General features: G+C 42.3%; 1 protein-coding gene and 1 long non-coding RNA gene across 8 annotated transcripts; one reads left to right on the top strand and one right to left on the bottom strand.

Annotated features, from left to right (window-relative positions):
* The first annotated feature begins 191 nt into the window (after positions 1 to 191).
* SETDB2 (SET domain bifurcated histone lysine methyltransferase 2) lies at positions 192 to 19,307 on the top strand. Of its 7 annotated transcripts, none has more exons than XM_040583843.1 (14): positions 192 to 292; positions 634 to 932; positions 4,134 to 4,256; positions 5,643 to 5,708; positions 6,518 to 6,620; positions 7,351 to 7,917; positions 9,452 to 9,562; positions 10,797 to 10,966; positions 11,378 to 11,606; positions 13,616 to 13,700; positions 14,669 to 14,771; positions 15,561 to 15,883; positions 17,075 to 17,163; positions 19,063 to 19,307. In XM_040583843.1, exons 2-14 carry the CDS (start codon positions 917 to 919, stop codon positions 19,178 to 19,180), a joined length of 2,103 nt encoding a protein of 700 aa, XP_040439777.1. In that variant the 5' UTR covers positions 192 to 292; positions 634 to 916; the 3' UTR covers positions 19,181 to 19,307. The 7 variants fall into 7 exon arrangements, with proteins under 7 accessions (XP_040439777.1, XP_040439778.1, XP_040439782.1 ...); XM_040583844.1 differs by having other exon boundaries at positions 274 to 292; positions 820 to 932; XM_040583848.1 differs by lacking the exon at positions 192 to 292 and having other exon boundaries at positions 387 to 932; positions 17,080 to 17,163.
* LOC121083444 lies at positions 13,714 to 24,333 on the bottom strand. Its single transcript, XR_005826370.1, has 3 exons — positions 24,198 to 24,333; positions 20,269 to 22,913; positions 13,714 to 14,159 (listed from the first exon to the last, which is right to left on the bottom strand). It is a non-coding gene; the product is annotated as an uncharacterized LOC121083444 (long non-coding RNA).
* Positions 24,334 to 24,370: the final 37 nt, after the last annotated feature.

Genomic DNA, 24,370 nt, shown 5'->3' with positions numbered 1-24,370 from the left:
AGCGAGAAGACGCCGCCGCAAAGCTATAACCCGGAAAATCCGACGCCCAATCACCACACACTTACACACACACCCCCCGCCCTGCGCCGAAGGGGAGGGGGCGGTGCCACAGGCCCGGCTGGTGCGTCCCCGCCTCCGGCCGCCGTCAAGCGGTTGTCGGGCTTCCCTAGCGGGGCGGTGCCTCCTGGCGGGGGGCGGCGCTGGGGCCGCGCGTGCTCCTAGGGGCAGGGCGTACCCGCGTGCGGGGGAGGGCGGCTGCGCCCGGCCGTCAGCCGTCGAGCGCCGCCTGCAGGTAACAGTTAAGCAGGGGAGGAGGAGGAAGGTGAGGGCGGCTGCCCGGGACCGAGGCCGGGGTCGTGGCTCTGTAGGGGTCGCGCCGTCCCTCAGCAAAGCCCCAGCCTGCGGCGGTAGATAGCGCCGGGTGCTGCAGGCGGGAACGCGTAGGAGCACCCGTCACCCGGCGCGGGGGTGGGCCTGGCCTCCCTGGGCCGCAGTCCCGCTGCTCGCCACGCCGCGCGGAACGCGTGGCTGAAGGGCGGGAGGGGTGCGGGTCACCCCGCGCCTCGCCTCAGCCCGGCGGCGCGTCCCGCTGCCGGCGCCGCACGGCCTTAACCCTTTTCTCTCGGTACTCAGATGAGCTGTGAGCCGTTGGCCAGAGGGGGGTGAAGGGTGCTGAGGCGAGGCCACCCGGCGTCTCAGGGCCGGCCCACCAGGGACTGCCCCCCCCCACGGGAGGGTGTCCCCCGCCACAGGTTGGCCCCCACCGCCGGTTCGCCCCCTGCCCGCAGGCCCCGGGCGCTGAACGCGGCCGTGTCACAGGGCAGCGAGACCGACGCGCCGCTCCCCTACCTGAGCTGAGCTTGGCGCTGGCCGGACCCAACCAGCCTACCAGCCCTCCACGCAGCCGCCCGGGAAGATGGAAGAGAATAGAAGTAAGCCTTTAAAATAATTAAATAAGTAAGTTAATATGCTTCGAGCAGCAATTAGTCAGATCTTGTGAGAAACTTTTCCAAGATTCAGCAGTCTTCCCTTAAGCTCTTTTCCCAGTCAACCAAATAAAAATTTCTGGGGTTTTGTAAATTTGGTACTATATATAGGGCTACAGCTTGATGTATTCTCACGACGTAAAAAGGAGTTTCCATTCTGGAATGTTTCAAAATTTCAGTTACAGCATGAAAAGGCTAAGTAGCTGACTTGCAAATCGGGTATGTTTTATGTTCTCTGGGTCGTTAGTGCTGGTATCTCCAATGTGGTCAAAGAATGCTGCTGCCTTACTTCTCCTTAGTGTTATTAAAGTAGAGCTATCTTGCATCTGTTGAGAAACAGAATCAGTCATTTTTTTACCTAAAAAAGCCTTCGTTTTTTTCCTAAACAAATTAGTTTAGCTGCAGTACTGCTGTAGTGACGGCATTAATTTAAAAAATAAGAGGGAAATGTGAGCTAATAGGAAGTGGGGATTATGTAGGCTCCGCTGAATATGCTGGAAATTCTGGGCCATCTCATGACAGCTTCATGCTTGAGGAATAGTAAGAAATTACTTGTGTAAAAAAATTTCCTCACACAGCTTGTTTCATTTGAGTGTTCTTCAGTTAGGTCTTGATAAGACATAGGCTGACTATTTGAAAGTGGCATGACTATTTCACTGCAATGGTTTCTTACAGTGCTCCTGCTAATACCTGCTATAGTGTTTATTTGTATAATTTTAAAAAAACTAAGTAGCTACAACCATTTTAATTTCTCACCTCATCTCTTGCTTGTCCATTCTGCACCTCTTGCAGTGCTGTGCAACTGCTTTGAAGTGGAGAACCTTGCCAGTTTGAGGGAGGAGAGGACTGAGGGTAGTATAGTTTGGATTTATGGAGGGAAATGGGAAGGTAGTATATATTTGACACTACTTCTGGTCTCAAAATGATAACCAGAAGACAATAGTTTTGCCTTTTATGGCACATATGTAAGATATTAGTCAGCAGCTCTACAGGTCCTTTATAAGAAACATGCACCCAAGGTTTTTTTCCAGCAGCTGGCCTAAGTAGCCCTGGCCTTGGCTGCTTGCTGTTTCTTGCTCTAGCATCATTCTCCTGTGCAGTGCTGAAAAAAAAGAGATACATGGCCACAAGGATTCTATAGAGGGAGAAGAAAATCCCTCCAGAGGTAATGGCTTTGGCCAGGTTTAAAGCTATTGCCGCAAAATGCCAGTCCATCAGCTGACATGAATGCTGACAAGGTAGATGCATTCCCTGTTCTCCTGGCTAGGGTTGATGATAACAGTATTAACACTGGAGGGATTAGCGATGTGGACATCTGTCTCTTTTGAAATGAAAATTGGATATGAACTTTCATATGCAGTCTTTGCTTCTCCACGCAAAACCAAGTTTTTACTGCTAGAATATTTGGGGCACTGCAGCGTGAGAATTGGGGAAGCATTTGCAAGTCAAGTGAGTGGTCTGAGCGCTGCACAAGAGTGTTACATGTTTTACTGCCTTTTGGCCTGCACGAGATTATAACTGATGACCCAGAAATGAAAAACTGTGTTCTGTCACCCATCCTGTGAAGTAATCTATCCAGGCTCAGTAAATATATTGAAATACCTGAAATTGGATAAGAAATAAGCACAGCAGTTTTAATCTGCAGCGGTGGAATTTCTTATTAGAATTTCTGAATGTGTATTTTTAAACACAGTTGTTAAATACACTTATTTCTCCATATTTTAAATTTGTGATACTGTCACACAGAGCAAAGGATGGAAAAGGCACAGGGCACATGTTGTCTCTCAGAGCAGTAGTGTAGGTTTCCAGAAAGTGTTGTGGGCATTTTTTGTAACAGGACTTTGACCTTTCCACATTTTTTTAAACATTTCTGTGAGTATAAAAGCTCATGAAATGATGAGAGCTAGTGCTAAATCAGTCATTTTACAAGATAAAGTACTTTCAGCATTGCCTGTTGATACTAAGTGTTATGCTCTTAGCTGCTGGTGGCATAAGCAGTGGAGTTGTGGTGGCAAAAGATTGTTACTTTCTTCACTGCTGTCATGATGTGATGCTTTTGAGAGTAACCATAGACTCTGTACTGCCATAGCATCACTTAGCTTCTGGTGTCTTGGGCAACAGAAGTCATTCTCTGCTAAGTCAGAAATTAAGTAAATATTTTTTTACTAGCCTTAAAAGAACGCTGTATTGACTGCCAAGGAGGTATCACCCCAGCTCATTTGCCAGCCCAGGTTTGCTGTCTGAAAGTGAAATGTAAACCTAGTATGGTGACAGTGGACTCTACCTCTAGAAATAGAGTAGGAAAACAGATTTACTTGTTCTTTTGTGCATGGTCATTGAAGAAAAACGTTAACCATGAGAGAGAGCCTGTTCTTTTTTCTGGCATTGCCTCTTGACACACTAAACCATAGTTCTTTTTCAGAGTCTATGCCAGAGATGCACTGCTAGTGTTTTAACAAGAGCTTTCATGAATGGGCTTAGTACCTCAAAGGTACATACTCTTGGAAGAGAAGAAGTTCTGAACCTGCAGCTTAAAAAACATTTATTCAAACACGATACAAGGAGTGTATTAATTACTACAACTGATAAAATTTGGTGAACAAAATTTATCAAAATGCTTTTATCTGAGAATATTTTGAACACTTTTCCCTAGAAAATGTACAAAAATATCAATGAGTTGGCATAATCAGCTTGGGTAGCTAAGGGAGGTTACAGCTATAAAAAATTTTTTTAAGTTCTTTTGTTTAATAATATGTTCAGTTCATTCAGTTGAAAGTATTCTCCTGTGTCACTTCTATGAGTTTCAGTGGTGATTAATTTATAGTGGGACTAATTGCTGGTGTTTTGAGAAAGGATTCCACAGCACTCTTTGTAGACATGCATGAAAAGTTAATTGAAGGCCCATCATGAGCCATCAAAAGCTACTCCAGTTTGTCACTTGGCTTCTGTTTCACTTTCATAATCAAGTTTAGGAATAGATTTCTGAAGGTTTAAGCTTGCAAAAGAAGACAGCAGTTCTGGCTGGTTTTTTAGAAGTGCCTCACAATGAAATGAGTGGGAGCCTTTGAAAATTCCACTAGGAACTACTTGGATATTTTAGACTTCCTGGGAGTTGTACAGACTTGTAAATTGAGATTTGCATTTCAGCTGATTTGAAGACCATTTGGGCACAATTGGGAGGTAGAAGAGTGGACATCATATTTGAACAGATGCAAAATGTACTGCTGTTGCTGAAGCAAAAGATCAAGAATGGAACTGCGACAAACCAAGGTTTGAAATCCTTGTTACAGTTAAGCGGAACTGCAGGGGAGCTGTGGCCTGCTTTGTGTAGGGCTATGTGGTATCTGCCACAAATCAGATATCTCTGAATTTAAATTACTTTGTAGTTGGTGTTTTTAAGCACTTTTTAAAAAAAGCGTAACTGTTTCAGGTGCATTTTGCCATTTTCTCATTTTGCCTGTATACTTTTTCAAACAATGTGTGGCTCTTAAGTGTGTGGAACTGAAATGTTTATTCTTGAGAAGTAATGAAATACCTCCTGTGCCTTGTGTTTTGTTTAATGACAGAAGTTTTAGCCTTTCAAGCTGATCTTGGTGAACTGAATGGGTTTGGGTGGGATTATAATTTTGTAAGTATTATTTCATGTCAGAGACACCATTATAACTTAAAACATGAGTAGAAAAATGTGACAGCAATGCATTTAAGATTTGTTTCCATGAAAATCAGGAACAGTGTCCTTTATCTACATAAAAATCAGAAATCCGATAAGCCTGGAGCAGTGCACAGGTTTCTTTTTATTAATTTGTTCAGGAAAACTACTTTTTTTTAATTGTCATGCATGTAAATGTAATCTGTGGATCTTACTGCTTTTTTGTGCAAACAATGTACAGTAGTGTCAGATGCTTTTAAACAGGTATAGCCACACACTCTGCATTGTACTGCTTGCTCAGAATTAGTAGTGCAATTTTTTTATATACTTGAGCTCCCACATCTTGATTTTTATGACAAAACATTACAGCAGTGTGTAAATAAATGTTGAACTTGAATCCCCAAATGACACAATGAATCTGTGACATAGTTAAGTTTGATTTTTTTCTATGCTTTGTTCTGTAAAGATTTCAAACCAAAATATTAACATGGATTTTCCTAATATTTTTCTCTACCTGTAATATTTATTGCGTGGAGTAAAAGGTTGAGATAGAACTGGTCTCTTCTTTGTGTTCTTACTAGTTGAAGGCCATTTCCACCAATTTAGGAGTAGCATTAATTTGGTCTGCCAAGATCCAGCTCTTCTTAGCCGGAAGATGACTAGTCTGATGAGAAAGTACAGAGAGAAACTTAACTAAATTGTGTTTATGTGCACTACTGCCACTGGAGGCTACTGGTTTTGTGTGTTTGGAACCATCCCAGCAGCTTTCCAAAAGCTGGAGGATATTCAGTGCTGATTCACAACTACTAATATGAGCTGTAATTTTATTGTAATTTGCAGATGTGTCTATTAAGGTCTGTGGTGCAAAAGGTTTCTAATATTATCAGTCTTGCAATGCTCTAGATTAGTATAGTGAGGAAACTGGTGTCTCTGGAGGAGTTGTTTTCCCTATTATCATTACTTAAATTAGACATCGTATCCATTTTGTTTTGGTTTTTTTTGCCTAGAATACTGTCAGGCTTCGGTACTGGTGAATGAAGCTAATCTAGGTGATCTCTTAACCTTGACAAATGGTATGTGCATCTCTATTGTATTTATTGGCATGTGGATTTAATTTGTCTTGGTTTACTCACTAGGAGCTTATTTCCCTTCATTAAAATCAATAAAATAGATCTGAGAAGCCTCTTAGCATTACAAGGGAAAAACCATAGTTATTAGTTTCCTTAGGTACTGGAGTGTGGACTCTCACCTGCGTTTGTACATTTGTGGTTTGAATGTATGTGTATATGGCCTTTACCAGGTGAAGAGAGTTTAACTAGTAAGCCCTGATGAACCTGAGCTGGCTGCAAGCAAAGTCATTTTGTGTGTGGCTTCACTAGCTGTGATACCCTGGCTTCCTTTTACCTCAAATAATTAAGAGAAATCTGTATATGTGTTTCATATGCATGTTGTCTCCATACACTTTGAAAGCTACGTGGAAGTTGTAATGTGCAAATCATCTGGTGGTCTGTGAAAAGGGTAAATCTTCACGATGCGTTTCTGCCTCAAGTTTGTCAATGCACACCAAAGTTTTTCACCCTTGGGGAAAGGGAAGGGGAGAGAGAGGGAGGGAGAGGAGGAGCAGGAGAGAAAGTGTGAGAGTGTGTGCCAGCTGGTTGCTTACTTGCACACCTATATGCAAGCACGTGATTTTTGTTTAAGTTCCAAAAAGCAGCTTCCTTTTCTAGTAGGGTGCTTGCTAGCATGCTCTTTGTTAGCTGTAGCTCATAGCAATGCATTGTTTTTAATGTATTTTGGCAATTACCTCTTTAGCAACTGAAGTTTGATTGTAGGTTGAAATGTGGATTGCTGGAGTTTTTGCTTGCATTCAAATTTTTTTCAGCAGGTGCTGTGTTTGATGGAGATGGCATACAGGAAACCAAACCTAAATGGCAATGTCTTCTTACAGATGACAACACTGCAAACTCTGTAGAAGGTTCTCACAGGTCAGGGTATTTAATAGTTTATTTCAGTTTCTCATTTGGCATACTCTTTAGTGCATCTGAGAGAGATTTTAATATCTCTTTTTGTATTTCTAAATTTACCATTTTAAACCCAGTTTTGAATCCTGCCAGTATTCAAAGTGAAAATATTTTGAACCTGACCTACATGGAAGACCTGAGGTTTTGAGTAACCTTGTCTAATTTACCATGCGAGAACATCGCAGAATAAAATAGGGCATTAGGTTATGAATAAAGTTCCCGGAGTATCACCAGCATTATCAGGGTTAGGGCTTAATGATTTTTGAGTTCAGTTCTCAGGCTCTCACAGACTGTGCAGATTGTCAGGCACATGATTTAGTCTTTCTGTATTTAGCCTCAGGTACTGATTTGGAAGATGTGGGTAAAGATGTTGTTCCTTTCTTCTCTCTCTCTTTCTTTGTGGGTTTTTTTTTTATGTCCTTTCTGTGTTTTAGTGTAAGTGCTTCCTGGGAAGAAGCTGTTGCTTGCTTTTTTTTTTTTTTTTTTTTTTTTAATGCCACTGAGTATGTCTTCATATGATGTTAGGTCAGTAACACAATGCAAACAGTGATTCAGTGAAACCCTTGGTCTTCTAGCAATTGGCTGTTTCTTTCCTGTGCTAATAATATTGAACCAGTAAAACGCTCCGTTTCTTACTGGTTCATCTAAGATGCTGCTCTTTTTTCTTATTTTTTTTTCTTTTTGTTTCAAATAGCAAAAAGGAGGAGATGGCAAAAACGGGTTCAGGGAGTAAAGAAGCATCTCTTAAAATTCAAGATTTACCTTTAAACCTTCAGTATCAGAACCACAAGTGCTCTAGTGCATGTCTTCCCAACAGAGTGGCAGGCTTCTACAAGGGTGAAAATCCTCTTAAGATACCAATCCTGTTTCACTTTCAAAGATGCCATGCAAAAGCAGACTGCCTTTCAAAATCACTGGATGTGAATTATAAAACTCCTTGTGGTCGAAGTCTGAGAAGCTTTCAAGATGTGCAAAATTATTTGTTTCAAACGGAGTGCAATTTCTTATTTGTTGATTACTTCTCCTTCAACACATACGTACTGTTAGGCAGGAGCGCTGTAAATCCTGAACCCCTCGTATTTGATTTTGATATCAGCAATGGAGCAGAGTCTGTGCCCATTTCCTTCTGTAATGATCTTGACCACGCAAGATTACCTTATTTCAAATATCGGAGGACATCGTGGCCGCATGGATATTATCTCAACAATTTCTCTAGCGTATTTGTTGATTCATGTGACTGCACAGATGGCTGCATTGATAGGTAGGTAGAAAAACCTAATCCCAGACAAGTGGCGCATGATGCCTCAATAGCAGGGTGGTGGTGGAAGTGTGAAGATGTGCAGTACCAAACAGTACCAGATAATGAAGGACCAGCACAACTGGAGTTGTCTTGTGCCATGCTCTGTGGTGTTGACTGACACCATTGTGTCTTTGTCTTCCCCAGAACTTGGGTGCTTCTACCCATCCAGCCTGTGTTGTAGGGAAGGAAGCAATCAACAGGTGGATTGTTGTGTTCCTTTTCCTTTCTTCCCAAATTGGCAGTGCTTCTCCTCCAGGTGGAGCTGGCAAGCAGATCTCTGGGCTTTGGAAAAGGAGTGGGGAAGGGAGAGGCTTGTGCCAGCAAAGGCAGGCTCGTTTTCCTGGCAGGCAGGGAAGGATCCTGCATGACAACTGCTGCAGCTCTTCTGTTGGGATGCTATCCTGGAGATGGCATGGGACAACATGGAGAGATCAGATCATTTGGAACTTAGAAGGTTACAGAGGGCAGAGGAAGAAACATCCCCCTTCACAACATCTACATCCCATCCTTCCCCTTCTCTAAACAGAAACTATGAAACCCTGTGGTCACAGAACATTTATTTTCTGACCAGTTCAAATGATGTTGCTCACTGCTGTCTTTCTAAAACACAGTAACTCTGAGCTGTATATTATTCTGTGGGAATCTGTCACAGTTAACACAGGTGACTTTGGTGATAATTTTGTCCGCTTTCTTCAAGGGTGTTTTGTCTTTGACCTGATCTGTGCCTGTAGGTGTTACTTGGTATTGAATCCATTTTGTATTATTAATAGCTAGGGCAGTTGCATGTGCTGGTGTGCAGTATAATTGCCCATGACCCAACAGAAGCTTGAAATCACAGCCCAATCTAATGAAGCTTCATTAATTAAAGTTACTTAGTTTCAGCTGAGTGGTGGGGAACAGCAAGCACATAGCATGCTGTTTCTTTTGCACTGAGTTCCCGCAAGGGTTGAGATGCTTTTGCTGTGCAGTTTTGGGGTTCAAGATTTGGTCTATTGCTGTTTGTTTTTGGACTATATGCTGTGGGTCTTTGGAGTTATTGTGACATAAGATGGTGAAGACCAGCATTATTGCTCTAGTCCTTTGCTCCACATGTGAAATTCTTTGCTTCCTAGGGGCTGGAGTGGGAGGAAGGTAATGAAGTAGTGTCTAACAGGCTGGGATGCTAGAGCAGATGATTTGCATTCGTACATTCAATCCATTTGACAGTGTTCTGTTTATAATAAATTTCTGTTGTACTTCAGCTGTTTGCATGTGCCTTTATGGAGCTTGGCAGAAGAATGGGGTTGGGGTGGAGAGAACATGATTATTATGAAACGCACATAACCAGCCAAGAGACAGAGAAGGGCAGGGTGCCTGAAATGGCCCTGTGAAGTAAAAAGGCGGGGTGGTGGTGGGGGGTGTGTGTATAGTCAAGTACATTTTTAAATTGTCTAGATGTATGTTTTATTTATGCTGCCCCAAATACATTCTGAGATGTTTTACTGATACTTTTTAGGTCAAAGTGTGCATGTCTACAGCTAACTGCAAGAGGCTGTAGTAAAACTTCTAGTAGTGCAACATCCCATGGATACAGTTACAAAAGACTAGAGGGACCTGTTCCTAGTGGGTAAGAAAGACTGAACATGAGCTTGTTATTTTATTTGTATACTCTTTATTTTTATCCTGTAGTGTAAGTGCTACAGAACTAAAATAACTGCAGTTTCTGGATGCTGAAACCTTCAGTTTTTGTCACATTTTTACTGACTGATCAGGATGTTAAAAAATAATTAATGTGACTTGAGTAATAGGAGGAAAAACAACTTTTGTACTGCAGATACTACAATTTTCACAGCTTAGTTCAAGGTCCAAGAAGAGTGTTAAGTGTTAACTGGACTGTTACTCTTAAGAGTCACAGTCCAGGAGCTCAGGCCATATCTGGCCCATGCACTGGTTCATTCAGGCATGCCAAGGAGAGAAGGGAGATGGGAAAGAAACCTGCCACAAGGGAAGGAGGTCTATCACAAGAACATCACACCATGTATCAGCCAAAGAAGTGGGAAGCAGTTGCCACCCGTGGGTTTTGCCCTCTATCTTGTCCACCCATTTGCTCTGTAGGACCAGAGTCCTAAAGAAGTATCAGCCAGCTGCTATTGCCAGATTTGGTTATGTGTGACTCTTCCAAGTCTCCAAAGCAGTCCCAGTGCTGCAAGTGTTCACCCTTTCCCTTTCTCTTATTCAGCTCCTGTGGCCTGTGGATTAATATGTGGCCTGGGGAAGGTGCCAGTAACCTCAGGTGTGTAGGAGAGGAATTGTGCAAGGTAGCTTTCTGCGATAGCCAAGGGCTGCACCCACAGGCTGAAGTTGCTCCTTTCAGTCCATTGTTGCTGTGTGATGTTAATTTATGGCTGGCCTGGAAAATTAAAGCTGCCAGTGAACCCAGAAACAAATGCAGAACAAAAAAAGCACAATGGTGAATTCTTCTAGAAATGTTTTGTTAAATCCTAAAACTCATGACAGCTACAGCGTGGTCCAGGCAGATAGGTTGTCTTTGTAAAATCTGTTCCAGCATAGAATGATGTGCTTCATGTAGGGATTTCTGCTTCTGTGTAAAATAAAAAAGATTTCATTTATTTTTATTGCCTACTTATACCAAAATCTGGCTGACAGGCTCTTAAAATTGATGAATCAGCAATCAAGAAAGTCATGGGCTTCAGAGTACTGCTGCACAATCAGTTTTAGCCAGAGTCTTTATCTTTTCAGTCAATGGCCTTATTAATGTGCAGGAGGGAAATGAATAATAGCAACTTTGTTTTGGCAATGCATTCTTTTATATTGTGTTTTGTTTTGCTTTCTCTTGACAGAATTTATGAGTGTAGTGTGTTGTGCAGGTGTGACAAGATGATGTGTCAAAACAGAGTTGTACAGCATGGCATTCAAGTCAGGTTGCAAGTGTTCAACACGGAGAGGAAAGGCTGGGGTGTCCGCTGCCTAGATGATATCGACAAGGGGACATTTGTTTGTACTTACTCAGGTAACAGAAGATGACCTGTGGAAGATCTATAGCGTAATTCTCCCTGGCCTGTGGCCCTGGAAATTTTTGGAGAACCAAACAGGGAAATACAGGGTTGGAAGAAAAGTGAGTCAATATAATCTTAACTTGCAAGATGATCAGATGGACAGAAGAACCTTGAAGAACTGCAATGCAATGATGCCAAACAAACAAAACATTCTGGAGCAAAGCCTGTCTCAGACTGTTGATTTTTCCTTCACAGGCCTGTGTATCCTGTGCCAGGGCTAATTTTCCTTCAGTATAAATGCATTCATATTTTTCTTTCCCAAATAATGTTCTTGTATTTTTTTTAATAAAAGTTTGAACTGTGGTACTGAGTGTGACCCATCTTAGCAAACAATTTAAAAACCCCAACTTTTCTTCTTCCTCCAGGCAGATTGATGAGCAGAGCTAAAGATCAAGTACTGGGAGATGATGATCAGGAGCTGAGAGAGGAGAGTGCTGTGAGTGACAGAGTCTGTGGCTTTTTTTCCAAAAAAAGAAAACTTCACACTGATTGTTCAGAGACTGTGATTGGAGGAGTGCAGACTGGCAGAAGTCACATTCTTGAGAAGGAGGAATCTTTGTCTCAGACTGTAGATAATGAAAATAAATCAACCCTGTAAGTTTACTAAAGCAAACTTAAGCATGACAAAACTAATATTCTGCTATTATAGAAATTCCTTAACTTAAGAATGTCCTCAGCTGAGGGTGTGTTTTTCCTTTCTCAACTTTTTTGTTAATTCCTCATTATTTCTTCTCGTAGGACAGAGTTTTTTCTCTATATTAATTTTATTTATTGTCTGTACTAATTGGCATTTTCTAGAAATCCAATTAATTTCCTGGGTGTACATGATCTGTTCAGAGTATTAATCATTATGCTAACGTGAAATAATTAATATAAAGTACTTGAGATAAATGATTTAAATATATTGATGACACCGAAGGGTTTAATAAATTAGCCACTAACTGTCCTGTCCTTTGCTCCTGGTCTTGTTCTTTGTAACATAACCTTCCCTGCTAGGATTCTTAACATTTCCCATTAGGAGTCTGACAACACCTCGCTTTTGCAGTGAAATATGCAAAAGTTCTGGTCCTGTTTTCTTTCTACAGTCAAGGTCTTGTAGCCTATCAGTATTCCTAAAATAAAATTACTGCAAAATAACCATGTGGCTTTATGCTGTAGTCTTTTCAGAAGGAAGTTGGGAGATTGTTTTCCTAAACTATTCTTGCTCTGCCATACTACTCTGTAAACTCTTTCTTTGCACTAGTCACAAGTGATTGCAAATTCTTGCTCATTTCTTAGTAGAAGATGATTGTGGATCTTTGAGAAGCACTATGAAATTACAAATGGAAACTCTAATACCTGCCATATATTCTCACTTGCATTTCAGTGTCTTGGAAGCCTAATGAATTCATGATTTTGTAAATTACATAATTATCAGCAATCAGCTAGATTTTACTTCTACTAAGTGCTGTTGCTAAAAATTGCAGGGAAGCACAGTTTTAAAGTTGTGTTCGCTACCTCAAATCTCATAAATTTAATTTCCTGAGAATAAACATGTTTCATGCATGGGCTGTGTTTTTTAAAAAAAAAACAAAAAACAAACAAACAAAAAGACCCCCCAAAAAATCTCCCCCCCAAAAACAAAAAAAAAAAACCCAAAAAAAACCCACCACAGACAAAAAGACTCTGTTGTTCTGCCTCTTCTTTGTTATTCTGCTTCTTAAGAAATTGCAATCCAGCTGAACTGAGAAACCTTTGAGAGGAAATTGGTGTGCTAAGCTTGACATGTCATTCACCCAGATTGCTTTTAACAGGACAAACAATGTAGTAGTCATGTAATAACGTCACAACTTCTTTTGTTGTAAATTCACCTTTTGAATTTACAAAGGGATTTAAATCTTAAGAAAGCCTTGAAGAGTAGCTTTGTTGCTGTTATATAAACATTTGATGTTGAAAGTTTTCTTGAATAAGAGCTGTTACTTAATGCTAGATATTGTACAGATGTTAAGGGTAGTTTTGAAACTGGTGTTTTCTACTGCACTTCAAATGTAATCCAAATTAATATCATTTAGATGTTTTAAATGTATATGCCTGATACTGCTTCCCATCCTTCCCCTGCCTTTTCTTGATATGGAGTGACGTTCTTTTGTTGGAGAGTATTTTCTGTACTGCCATATATTGCCTGTCTTTCTATCCCTTGTCCCTGCAGCATCTTTGCTATCGTGTTTGAAAGCTGCACTGTCAAAACTATTGAAATTGGTAGCAGGAAAAAGGCCAACCTCTGTCTATAGGTCCTCTATTTTGAGATGATCAGATATAATAATAGTAAAACAACAGAGATTTTGGTTCTTGGCAGAACTGGGAAAGGATGTGAAAGCAGTTGCTGATCTCTCAAAAAAAAGTATGAACAACCAGGTTTTTTACAAATACTATTGAGAACCGAACCTTGGTTCTCAGTTCTTAAAGGCAAAATAGTCACAGAACTTGAGGCAAGGCCAGACTACTACAGGCTCTGGTGTAGTCTGTTCTTATGAACTACTGACTTGGTTAGAGAAATGTGTGTTGTGAGAGTTACTTATGGGTGTCTTTGTATTTTATAATTTCCTTTTGACCTTTCTGTACAGGGTTCATCCCAGGAATTTAAGTAATGCAACCGCAAGAATGCCTGGAACTAGAAGGGTTGTTTTTCATAATCACCCGCTAAAAATGGTAATAATAATAAGTGGCCTTAATAGATTCATTTTTCACTGTGCTGAATACGTATGTTAATTTTGACCTTTCATCTTATACATTTAAATAGTTCTGATGATCTTTCTTCATGAGATTAGCTCACAGTGTGAAACAATCTGGCATGCTGGAAGCTATGCCCCATCCCTTTTCCATTATCAGTCCTTCAACATGTTCCCTGAGACCAGCACTAACTACTCTCACAGCCTTCCCTTCTCCACCCTTCACTTACACTCCAGTCTTGAGAGCTTTAAGAAAACATTCTCCCGCTCCACGCAGTGTTGTAGCTAACTGCAGGGTTAGGGGATCGTAGTGGTATTTTTGTGATGTCTTCTCAGAGAATTGAAATAGCAGGGACAGAAGGAAATCGCAGGAGTTGGACACAGTCTTCTCATGTGGTGACACGGGATAATTTAATCTGATCTGGGTGTGAGGTTTTGCCTGCAAATAGATGCAAAGGAGAGGCACTGGGGTAAATGTACTCTGTAGGTTTTGTTGGTTTCATTGCACTTAAGAAATGCACATGGTATTTTCATGCTAACATTTGGCAGTGCTGTCTGTTCTGGAGCTCCCATAACTAATTGCCTTTTTGTAGTCGAAGAAATCCTGCCACATTTATTCATTTTATTGAAACTGTGTAAAAGGCATGTTTGAGCCAGTTACACAAATATGTTTCAGTTCTGGTGAAACTGTTGGGACTTCCACACTTAAATGTTTTATTGAGTGGGGAGCTTCTTTCAGGTTATTCTTAAGGATAATTTGAAATTAGGAAGAATTTGCATTGCAGTAAATGTATGAACTTTTGAAACTCAGCCATAGCTGTGCATTACAGTAGGTTTGAAACTTCAGTCCTAGAGTCCTAAAAGCCACTTGCTATCTTGTGTTGACCCAGGTTTGCATACAGCAACAATACATCACAGCCTTTTCATTATCTTTTATTCTGTTTAAAGGAAAATGATACACTGGCGCACATTGTGAGCTCAGATGAAGATAATAGTTCTCAGACTCATCAGTCAAGCAAACTAACCAGTGAAACGAAGAAAGGAAAAGAAAGTAGGTTTTGAGAGCTATAAATACTGCACTGTTAGTACAATTGTGTCCCATCAGGTGATAGACATAAAATGCAGAAAGTGATCCATGGATGTGGGAAGGCCTGTTCTCAGAGTAGAATGCTGTTGTCCACATAATGCTTAGGCTGTCTTAAGAGAGCTGAGCAGTACAGAAATTATTGCTGTCTTGTATTAAGACAGTGCATTAACTGGTACAAAGCAATCTTTTGCCTGATAAGTTAATCTTGGGACATGTTGAATGGTCCTGACAGCAGCTTCTCAAATACAGTGCACTTGTGTGAAAGTCATTGTTATAAATCTTATTGTATCACATCCAATACATGTTCCAGTCAACAAAAATTGAACAGGATCTAATGCAGGGGTGGGGGGACCTCAAGCTGGAGAAGCAGTGGGAAAGTGATGCCATTTGCATGTGCATCTTGTTCCTGTCTTAATTACAGAAGTTTGTGATTCAGGAATTAAGGTGGAGAATGATGATAAAATGCTATGTGGAAGAAATCAGTCTGGAGCGGGATTTTAGAAGAACAAGAGACTAGGTCACTCACAGGAGACTTGAGCAAGTGCTTTAGGCACCACAGCAGGAAACAGTCATTTGTGGAAGGACTGATGAGGGGGATGGAAAAGGGTGGTTGTATTATAGACTTGTAAATAGCAAGGAAGCTGCTTAGATTTTGGAGAACAAAGGGTGGGTGGATAAGAGTTCTGGGCCAAACAAGGGAAAGGCTTTGGCCTTAAACTGGCATCGAAAAATAACTTACGTGTCCATTGACAGAATCCACTCAGCGGCAGAAGGAAGAACATCCAATGGAAATTGGACAGACAGAGTCTGCTGACATGGACAGTGCAGAATGCAAAAGAAAGAGACTGTCTCTGCAGGGTGTTGATTGTGACAGGGCAGATGTGCTGGATGACACATCTGTTACGAGGCCATCCAAAAGCGTACCCCTAAAAGGAGGAACGTACCACTGCAAAGAGGAAAAACACAGGCATCATCAGAAGGCTGATGATGACAGGATGCTTCTGAAGAATGCTGATGAAGAAAATATTTATATACTGGATGCCAGCAAAGAAGGAAATGTGGGTCGTTTTCTTAATGTAAGTAAAAAGTTTCATGTCTTCTCTTAGTTGTCTTAGCTTAAATAAATAAATTACATATTCACATAAATTAGAAAGCTTTTTTGCATAAACCATATATTGGTAGGTGCATGACAAGGCAGGCTACGTGGTGCTCCCTGCACTCTGAAGCAACAGAACCCCAGGTTGGGTCACACTGGCTGTCAGCGCCTCCATAAGATGATGCACACTATGTACTAGCTGCAGGTTTTGGCACCACTAGGTTACTGAGCGAAATATTCCCCAGTAATAAATGACATCTTTCTCCTGAACTTTTGAACAGCCTTTTCTGGGGGTCCAGAGAGCAAATGGCATATTTTGTTGAACCACAAGCTTTCTCCCAGCCTTGTTTTTTGTTCCCCAACCATTGTAAAATCTAGCTCATGCTGATTTAGGATAAATGTTGTGATACTGTAGGAATTTTCTTTTACTGTTCAATTATAGGTTCAGAAAGTGGTCTGTCATACTGTGTACATATCTGCTAAATAAGTCTCTCAATTCTGACTTGCCAAGAAAGGGTAATGAATTACCAAGTGCCTCCAACTAAGACAAATAGTTCACAGACGCGTCTGCGTGTGCTCTGCAAGTAACATTGCTTTTCATTGGCATATGTGTTTTACAGCAAATCCATGCATATATTTAAGCTGTTCTTTGTTGCAGAGGTAATACGGTGTTAAGACTAGTACTGCATCTTGCTGAAACTTTTCTTCTGCATCCATGAGCATGAACTCATGAACACATGTTCCTACATGTACCTGAATGACCTTTCACATCTCGTATCTCTTTGCCAACATACACAATCATTTACTCTATTGCTTGCTCCTTGGCACTGCTGCCCTGGCTGACAGCGAGATACATCTGTCACATACTGATTATTTGTGGTGCATCCTGAATCTAAGATGAATTCTCACCATAAATTTCTGGAGGAGTTTGATAAAAGAACTTGGTTTGCTTAGGCAAAATTACTTTCATAATATGATGGAAATAATACTTTAAAGAGATAGTTACTGCAAAAAATAATGGCAGTGGCATTGAATAATACAGATTCTGTATGGGCTGGAGAATGGAAGGAAGAAGCTATCTTTACTAGTGACAGATACCTGACACAAAATAGGTTCTTCGGCCAACAATGAGGTGTTTCCCTGTTTCTAATTAAAATATTCTGTTTCACAGCACAGCTGCTGCCCAAATCTCTTTGCACAGAGCGTGTTTGTAGAGACTCACAACAGAAATTTCCCATGGGTGGCGTTCTTCACAAACAGGTGAATTTTTTCAAATTTAATGTTGTTCATTTAACGTACTAGGGGAAAAAAGCAGTGCTTTGTTATTAGGAAATAATTGTGCTAAGTGAGGCAGATGCTTAGATCATGAAACCGTAAAAGTACCTTCTTATTGCTGACTTCTTATTGTGCACTAAAGACTGAAGAAATACAGCTGTTGGTTATCACTAATGAGTTTTTATTCAGTTTTTCACTGAAATGTAAAGTGGGGAACCTTAATTTTGATGCGTCCATTTCAGTGATAATCTTCTTCAGTGGAAAAATAAGTTTAACTCGGTGTGGTCATTTTGAAAGCCAAGATTCACTGATCCTACTGTTGTCTCAAGGAATGGCCAGCAGATTTGGGTCCCATAGACCAAGATTGGACTCTATAGGGTCTTAAGGCTGAGACACTCTGTGGGCCAAACAAGCTGGTTGCAGGCCTTCTCCTTGCAGCTACCGAGAGAAGCAGGAGCCTGTGTAGCCCAGCATGTCCTGGGGAGGTAGCACTAGGATACACAGAGGTGAAAGCAAGAGATGTGTGTCTTCCCTTAGTGGATGACAGAAAGGGAGGTACAGAGAGCTGGTGCCAGTGAGACACAAGAAGGTGGCAACTAAACCTGGGAGGGAAAAAAATTAATTGTATGAATGAAGCTAGTGACGGCGTGGTACTAGGTGAGAACTTACAATAGAGAATTCATTCCAAACTGGCCTCAGGGAACACTGATCCTCTGCAGAGCCCTGCAACCCTGGTTCATACTGACACAGATGCTGTGGACTGTGCTGTGAAGGAGGGCTTCCGAGAACTGTGAAGACAATATTTTAAAGTGTGTCAGAAAAAAGATTTTGTTTTCGCTAGAGTCTTTATTGCTCAGGGACTTGGTAAAGAAGTGTGTAGTGGGGACTGAGGCCAGTGGAGAGAGGTAATAGTGATGAGCAGAAAACACTTAGGGAAGAAGACTGTTGAAGGGAAGTCTCCCTGGCTGCCCCTCCTGCTTTCTGGCAATCACCCTTTTACAACATTTCTGCATTAAGAGTTGCATCTAGATCATCAAGATCAACTGTGTATCTTCCATGAACTTGCCCAGTCATCTTTTTATTTGTTTTACATTTCTGGCCTCCAGAACATCATAAGGCAGCAAGTCCCAGGTTGCAATTATGTGCTATTTGAAAAGTCCTCCTTGTTTCTTCTCAGCCTGCTGCCTGGTAATTCACTGGTTGTCCTTTATATCATATCCAGTGAGAAATATGAGAGAATCAGTCTCTTGCTTGTAACACTCACATTTTATTGTATTTTCCCTCAGTTACCCCTCAGTGTCTTAGCTCAGGTATTTAATTTGGCATTTATTTTGGGCAATGAATTTCCTACTTCAGAAATTTCTTCTCTTTCATGTACTGTCAGAGTGGCTGGTTCATGAGGAGCATATGTTTAATTTTTTGTGCATACAGGTAGTGCAATTGCATTAGAACATCACTTGTCAGACCAAAGATGATCTGTTCAAACCTCAGTGATGCACTGTATGTAGTAAAAATAACAAGTGTGTGTTATAATTTAATGTGTTCACTTAGGTGTTTTTTTTCCTTTTTTTTGCTTTGATTTTTATTTCCCAGAATTTGCCTCAAAGTTAAAGCAGGTTGTTTAGACTTCGAACCTTATCGCACTGCTTGAGAAATTATTTTCTCTCAGCTGTGGGTGTTTGTGCACTATAGCTCTGGCAGGCAAAGCAGCATGCACATGCCAGAGACTCCTTTATCTCTTGGCTCTCTCCCAACAAGCTGCATGTTTGATGCTCCCTGCCCCCTACAATTTCAGGGTTTGCCTCTGAGTCGTTGATGACAAATTGTAAGCACAGTACTGTTTCACTTAGTTCAAACAAATTGACTGAGTGTTTTATTTCTTAGGCATGTGAAAGCTGGAGCCGAACTTACATGGGATTACGGTTATGAAGCTGGAAGCATGCCAGAGGTAGAGATTTCCTGTCAGTGTGGAGTTCAGAAGTGCAGGAAAAAAACCTTATAGCCAAGGCTTTCCTATTGTCAACACATGATGTACCTGGGGATGTATATGCTGGAAGGGGCTACTACACAGTGAACAAACAGCACACTTACATCTGTGGTCTAATTAAATTCAACTAAAATGCCTTTCACCTGATTGTTTTTTTGTAAATTTACATTTAAATGTCACTTTTGTAGTTTACAGAATTAGAAAGGTTTGTCAATAAGAACAGGCATCAAACTTCTCCTAGATAATATCTGTGCTCCTAGTCTCCTCCCCCACCCCTTTTCATTTGCAAGCAAAGTTCACAGTGCACTGGAAGAACTCAAGCTTCTGTGCCATCTCCAGCAGAGACATGACTGATGCAGAGCGTTGCTTAGTTGATGTTTTCTGTGCCCTTCCACAATGCTGAGTTCGCAAAACTCTGTTTTCTGAAACTCGTTATGAATACAAGTTTGCCTGTTTGGAGGCTAAGAATTATTAGAATATACCTAAGCATAATGGATGCAGTGGGACAGACAGTCTTGAACAGAGATGAGATTAATCAAAACAGTTTTGCAGAACTGTGTTTGTGCTACAAATTTAGCTAGGCAAGTCCTGCTGCTGCAGGAGAGAAATGACTGGGTTTTGCTGGGTTGCATCCCTCTCCCATGTTTGTGACACACAGAGAAATCCTTGAGAAATCTGGTGCCCTTCATTCCAGTGCCATATTGTGTGTGTGGGACAGGAGGGCTGCAGAAGTCTTCGCCATGTGGTTTGTTGGTAAGAGAAACAAGCTATATTAGGTGACACTGAGTGCAGATGCAGGAGGCAGCTCTGAAATGGAGCAAGGGACGAGTGTGCGGGTTTGTGGCTTTTGAATGTGTTGGAGCCTTGTGCAAAGAAGATGTCGCAGATGGGTAGTTTAGACTGCTTGAAGAACTGCTGCCAAAGGTATCGGCAAATGTGGGTTTATTGAAGTAAGATGTTGTAAAAGTGAGACTTACGGAGACTTACAAGTTCAAAGGGAAGGTTCACTGTATTACTGCAGAGGATATAGCAATGATTCAAAGTTACCAGTACAAAACTTAGCACACTATAATACAAAGTTATGTTCAGTATCAGTCACTTACCAATGATCTGCAGTTGGTAAGGGGTGCCTCAGCCTTGAGGAGTAACCTTGAGAGGTGTCTGCGCTCAAGGGGAGATCATTGCTGTGCAGTCAGCTGCTTAACAGGAACAGCTTAAAGGTGGCTCCCTCAGGCTGTCATGTTTGTGGAATAAAGTGCTTGGCTTGCAGTCAAATTGCATGAGGTGGAAAAGGTAAATATGAGACTCCTTGTACTCACAGCTTTCTTTGTTCCTTGATAAATGAGTCTTGGAAGAATCACCTGCTATTCATGTGTTAATCACATGGTCAATGTTCCAGTTTCCAAGCCCATATGCATTGATGTTCACCATGTCACCCTGTTCCTGTACTGGTTTTCAAAGAACAGGTTGGAACTAGAGAAGGTTTTGATCCAGTTATGGCCAAGGCCATTGCTTCTTTTCGAGACTGAACCAAACTACTGCAAGTTTGGTCAAGGGTGCATCTATCACAGGTAGATTGGAAGCTGGCCCTGCAGTTCTCCTTATCTTTACTTACTGAATTTGTGGGGAGCTGTGCATGGCAGATCATGCAGGATTGTCTGTTGGTATTTGCTCAGCCATTAGTAGGTTTTGTCACTAGTTTTCCTGTTTTACAGTACAGAGCAGAGAGAAGGTAGTATTTGCAATATTTAGTGATGATTTAGGCAATTTTATATGGGAATGAAACACGCTTGTGAGAGACTGCCATGGCCACGGGAGTAAAGATTTCAAGCCTACAGCTATACTGCAAAATGAAAGACAAGCAGGAACTTGTTCTCTGCCCTGAGGCCGAGGGGCAATGGATGATTTATGTCCACACGGCTTGGGGTTACCCCTCTTTTAATTGGGTGGCATCTGTGCTGTGTAACTGTGGACAAACGTGGTACCTTTGGCCCTGAGCTGTTTTTTGAGTTTGCTTTGGATGGTTCAAGCTTAAAAAACACAGGTTTGTGCTGCAACACACAATGCTGTCTAATTTCTCGGCAGTCTCGGCACGCGTGAGGAGTTTAAGCCTGTTACAAATGGACCATTAATGGAGATAACAGGCCTGTGAACCATTCTGCTCACAACATAACCTCAGCTCTTCTTTCCCACAGCCCTGTTTGAGGGCTTGACAATACCCATCAAGCAAAGCCATCCTCAGCTTTTGTCCCAGTCGTTGCACTATGGGGTTGCGTGTGTTTTCATCATGCGCCTTTGGGCCTAAATGTGGAAGAGCGGGGTTACTGCCAGTGTCAGTGCAGTACCCCTTCAAAGGCTCAGGGCCACCCACTCTTGTCTTGATCAGTGCCCTTCCACCCCTCTGTCACTGAGGAGCACCACCATGTTAGCAGCAGTTGGCATTCAGCTCAGTTGCTTGTTGCTTCATTGAAGATCTGTCTGTACTCAGAGGGACTACACCTTAGGGTAATATTGTGCAGTGTAAAAACCTCCAGAGATGCCGAACCGCATGGCAAGCCCACTGGTAACCCAGCACTGCTGTAAGCCTTTTAAACAAGTGAGGTTGCAGAAAATACCTGTCTAAGCTCAATTTGATTGTGGAAAAGCAGATGGGCATGTCATTAAAGCATCAAGGAGGGAGGCGGCAGGGGGGAGGGAAGGACATTTTACTGCTGTTGGTTATATTTCCCAGATCAGTGATGGGAATTATGGTACTGGGATCTATGGTACAAGAAAAAGCTCTCTCTTCCTGCAGAAAACAGACTTGATGTTTCAAAAGATAAAGCACTTACTTGCTTTGTGTGGTCTGCAACTATCAAGAGCCTGCTGTCAACTTGGATTTTACAATAGGTACGTGTATGAGACGGGGGCTTTTTGGCTAGCTGTGTTTATCAGGTCTGTCTTCAGGCTGGTGCTTCTTCATTCTCCTTTTCCATGTGAGGATACACTAGATAGAGTGGTTGCGACCCAGCTTCTAGTCCCCTTATAGTCTGATGCTTTCACTGTTTGTGAATCTGATGTACCAGACCAGAGATCATAAACAACCCTCTTGCAAACTTGCCTTACAAGGTATGTTTTCTGTCTGGTTTTGTAATTATTAGAAGGGATTCTGCTGAAGGTGCCTGGCGAGTATCCTTTGCAGATAATGGCTGTGCCAGTTCAACAGACATTGCAAAGGTGCTCATGTGAACTTGCTCTCTGCTCAGCTGTCAGTTCCTCTGCCTGTGCTTACATAGCTCAGAGATGGGTGTTATTTCTAATCATAATCCCTTGTGCCACCCATGCTACAGCGAGTATCATGTGAAAGCACCGAGCACAACCACTGATGGAAGAATAGGTGGAAATGTGCCAAGTGAAACACTCAAAAGCACCTGTGGGAAGGACACATTTGGGACTTCTTGTCAGCCTGCCAGGGGTATCAAAAGAGGAGTCCCTGATGGGGAATTAGTGACATTGAGACATGAAGCAGAACTTGGGAGGTGCCTGAAATCAGTTTCTATTGACGTGAGTGTAGGTTTTACAACATTGAAGGATGATCAGCAGAGGGGAATTCTGAAACCAATTTAGGATTTTTCAGGGTCGTACCTTGTGCCTGTGAAATGGTGTCATCCAGCCACACAGTGTGGAAGTTTTTGACTTTCTTGTGGTGAGCAGGACAGTACCAACGGAAGGACAGTAGGGATGTGAGGACTTGTAAGGTCTCCATGACCTACAGGGAAATAAACATTAGTGCCCAAGGTGAACATACAAATGCAAAGACAGCTGAAGATCACCTATGGCATAGGTATAAAAGAAACTGGACTGGAGCATGTTATACTGATAACTTTTTTGTGGTGGTGGTGGTGATTTTTTTTGTTTTGCCAGAAAATTACTGAGCACTAACTTCCAGCTCCACCTATTTCAGCAGAACTCTACAGCTCTGTAGAGCAGGGCTTGGAAGAAGAGATCACAAGGGATCTGCAGTTGGTTTTTTCTCCACAGAGAATTATTTTTCTGTGTTGAAGAACATACTTGTGTTAGGAAAATTTCCATAGTTTAAGACTTAGGCACCTTTAAGGGTGCTTGAATTCAGTTGACTTGTTTGAGTGCCATCTAGATAACAGATGTGGGATTGGTGTTGCATAGCAGTATCTGGCTAATAGATACAATCTAATCGCAAGCCTCCACACAGGGGCTGATCTTGGCTCTGAAATGCTACATCCGGGCAGGCACAAAGGGATTTGGGAAACCAGCTGGAATAACGCCAGCAGTGCTGAAAAGCCAAAGCTTGCTCTAGCTGGTAAAGGGAGCTGATCTTAAAAACCTCCATGTTGTGTTTGGTGCACCCTGCTGCCAGGCCAGAACACGCCTGTTGTGGCTGGTGAGCTGTATGGGGGTGGAAATCCGGGTTTATTTAATTACCCCACACAATGGCAGAGGAACTTCATGTAGGCCTAAAGCTTGGTCTTGCTGATACAGTTTTGCCTTAAGCCTTGGGTCACTGCTGTTCAAAGAGCTTTCAGAAGCATTGTGAAGCAGGGTGCGTGTTAAGAGCTGCAAAGCAGCAAGCTTCTCCCTGTACCACATCTGCCCAGTGCATAGCTGGTGCACACCGGCCATCTCTTTACAGGGGCAGCTGGAGGGGATCACCTATGTGAACAGTGAGGCCTACAAGCAAGGAAGAACCACTCAGCAGTTGGAGGTCTTGTATCCCCAGCAGCCTGAGGCCAAGGCTGGCATTGCCTGACCAGGGGAAGCGCTGCCCAGCGACACAGGGACAGGCCCGTCCTGTCCTTTGTGCTCTGGGTGAGCACCACCGTGGCTGGGCATGCAGCCAGCACACTGCAGCCACCACCTCCTTCCCCACGGAGGGACTGACTGAACAGAGGCACCAGGAGGCCCACCACGACTTCCTGGCCTTTCCTGCCTATCTCTTGGATCAGATGCTTGATAAGGTATCACCCTGCCAGCACGGGGCGCTAATCACCACCCCAGCCCATACCAGGCCCCTCACCTGACGTCCTGTACCGTGGTTAAGGGACTTGCAACAACGAATGGGAGGATGGAGGACGTTCCCTTCCTCGTAGGGAAATCCCGCGAGAAAAGGCTGCCCGACGGCTGCCACTGGGATTGCCTGGCGCGGGTATCGAACCCGGGTCCTCGCTACCGCCACGCCCAAAGGCGCGG

This window comes from Falco naumanni, chromosome 2 (genome assembly GCF_017639655.2).
Source record: "Falco naumanni isolate bFalNau1 chromosome 2, bFalNau1.pat, whole genome shotgun sequence".
NCBI lineage: Eukaryota > Metazoa > Chordata > Aves > Falconiformes > Falconidae > Falco > Falco naumanni.
This window is presented reverse-complemented; position numbering and strand designations above follow the sequence as displayed.

What these genes read in the sequence shown, in the direction of transcription:
- SETDB2 (XM_040583843.1), top strand. An exon ending in AATGAAAATAAATCAACCCT is followed by an intron (nt 11,607 to 13,615) that starts GTAAGTTTACTA and finishes CTTTCTGTACAG; the next exon opens with GGTTCATCCCAGGAATTTAA. An exon ending in ATGTGGGTCGTTTTCTTAAT is followed by an intron (nt 15,884 to 17,074) that starts GTAAGTAAAAAG and finishes TCTGTTTCACAG; the next exon opens with CACAGCTGCTGCCCAAATCT.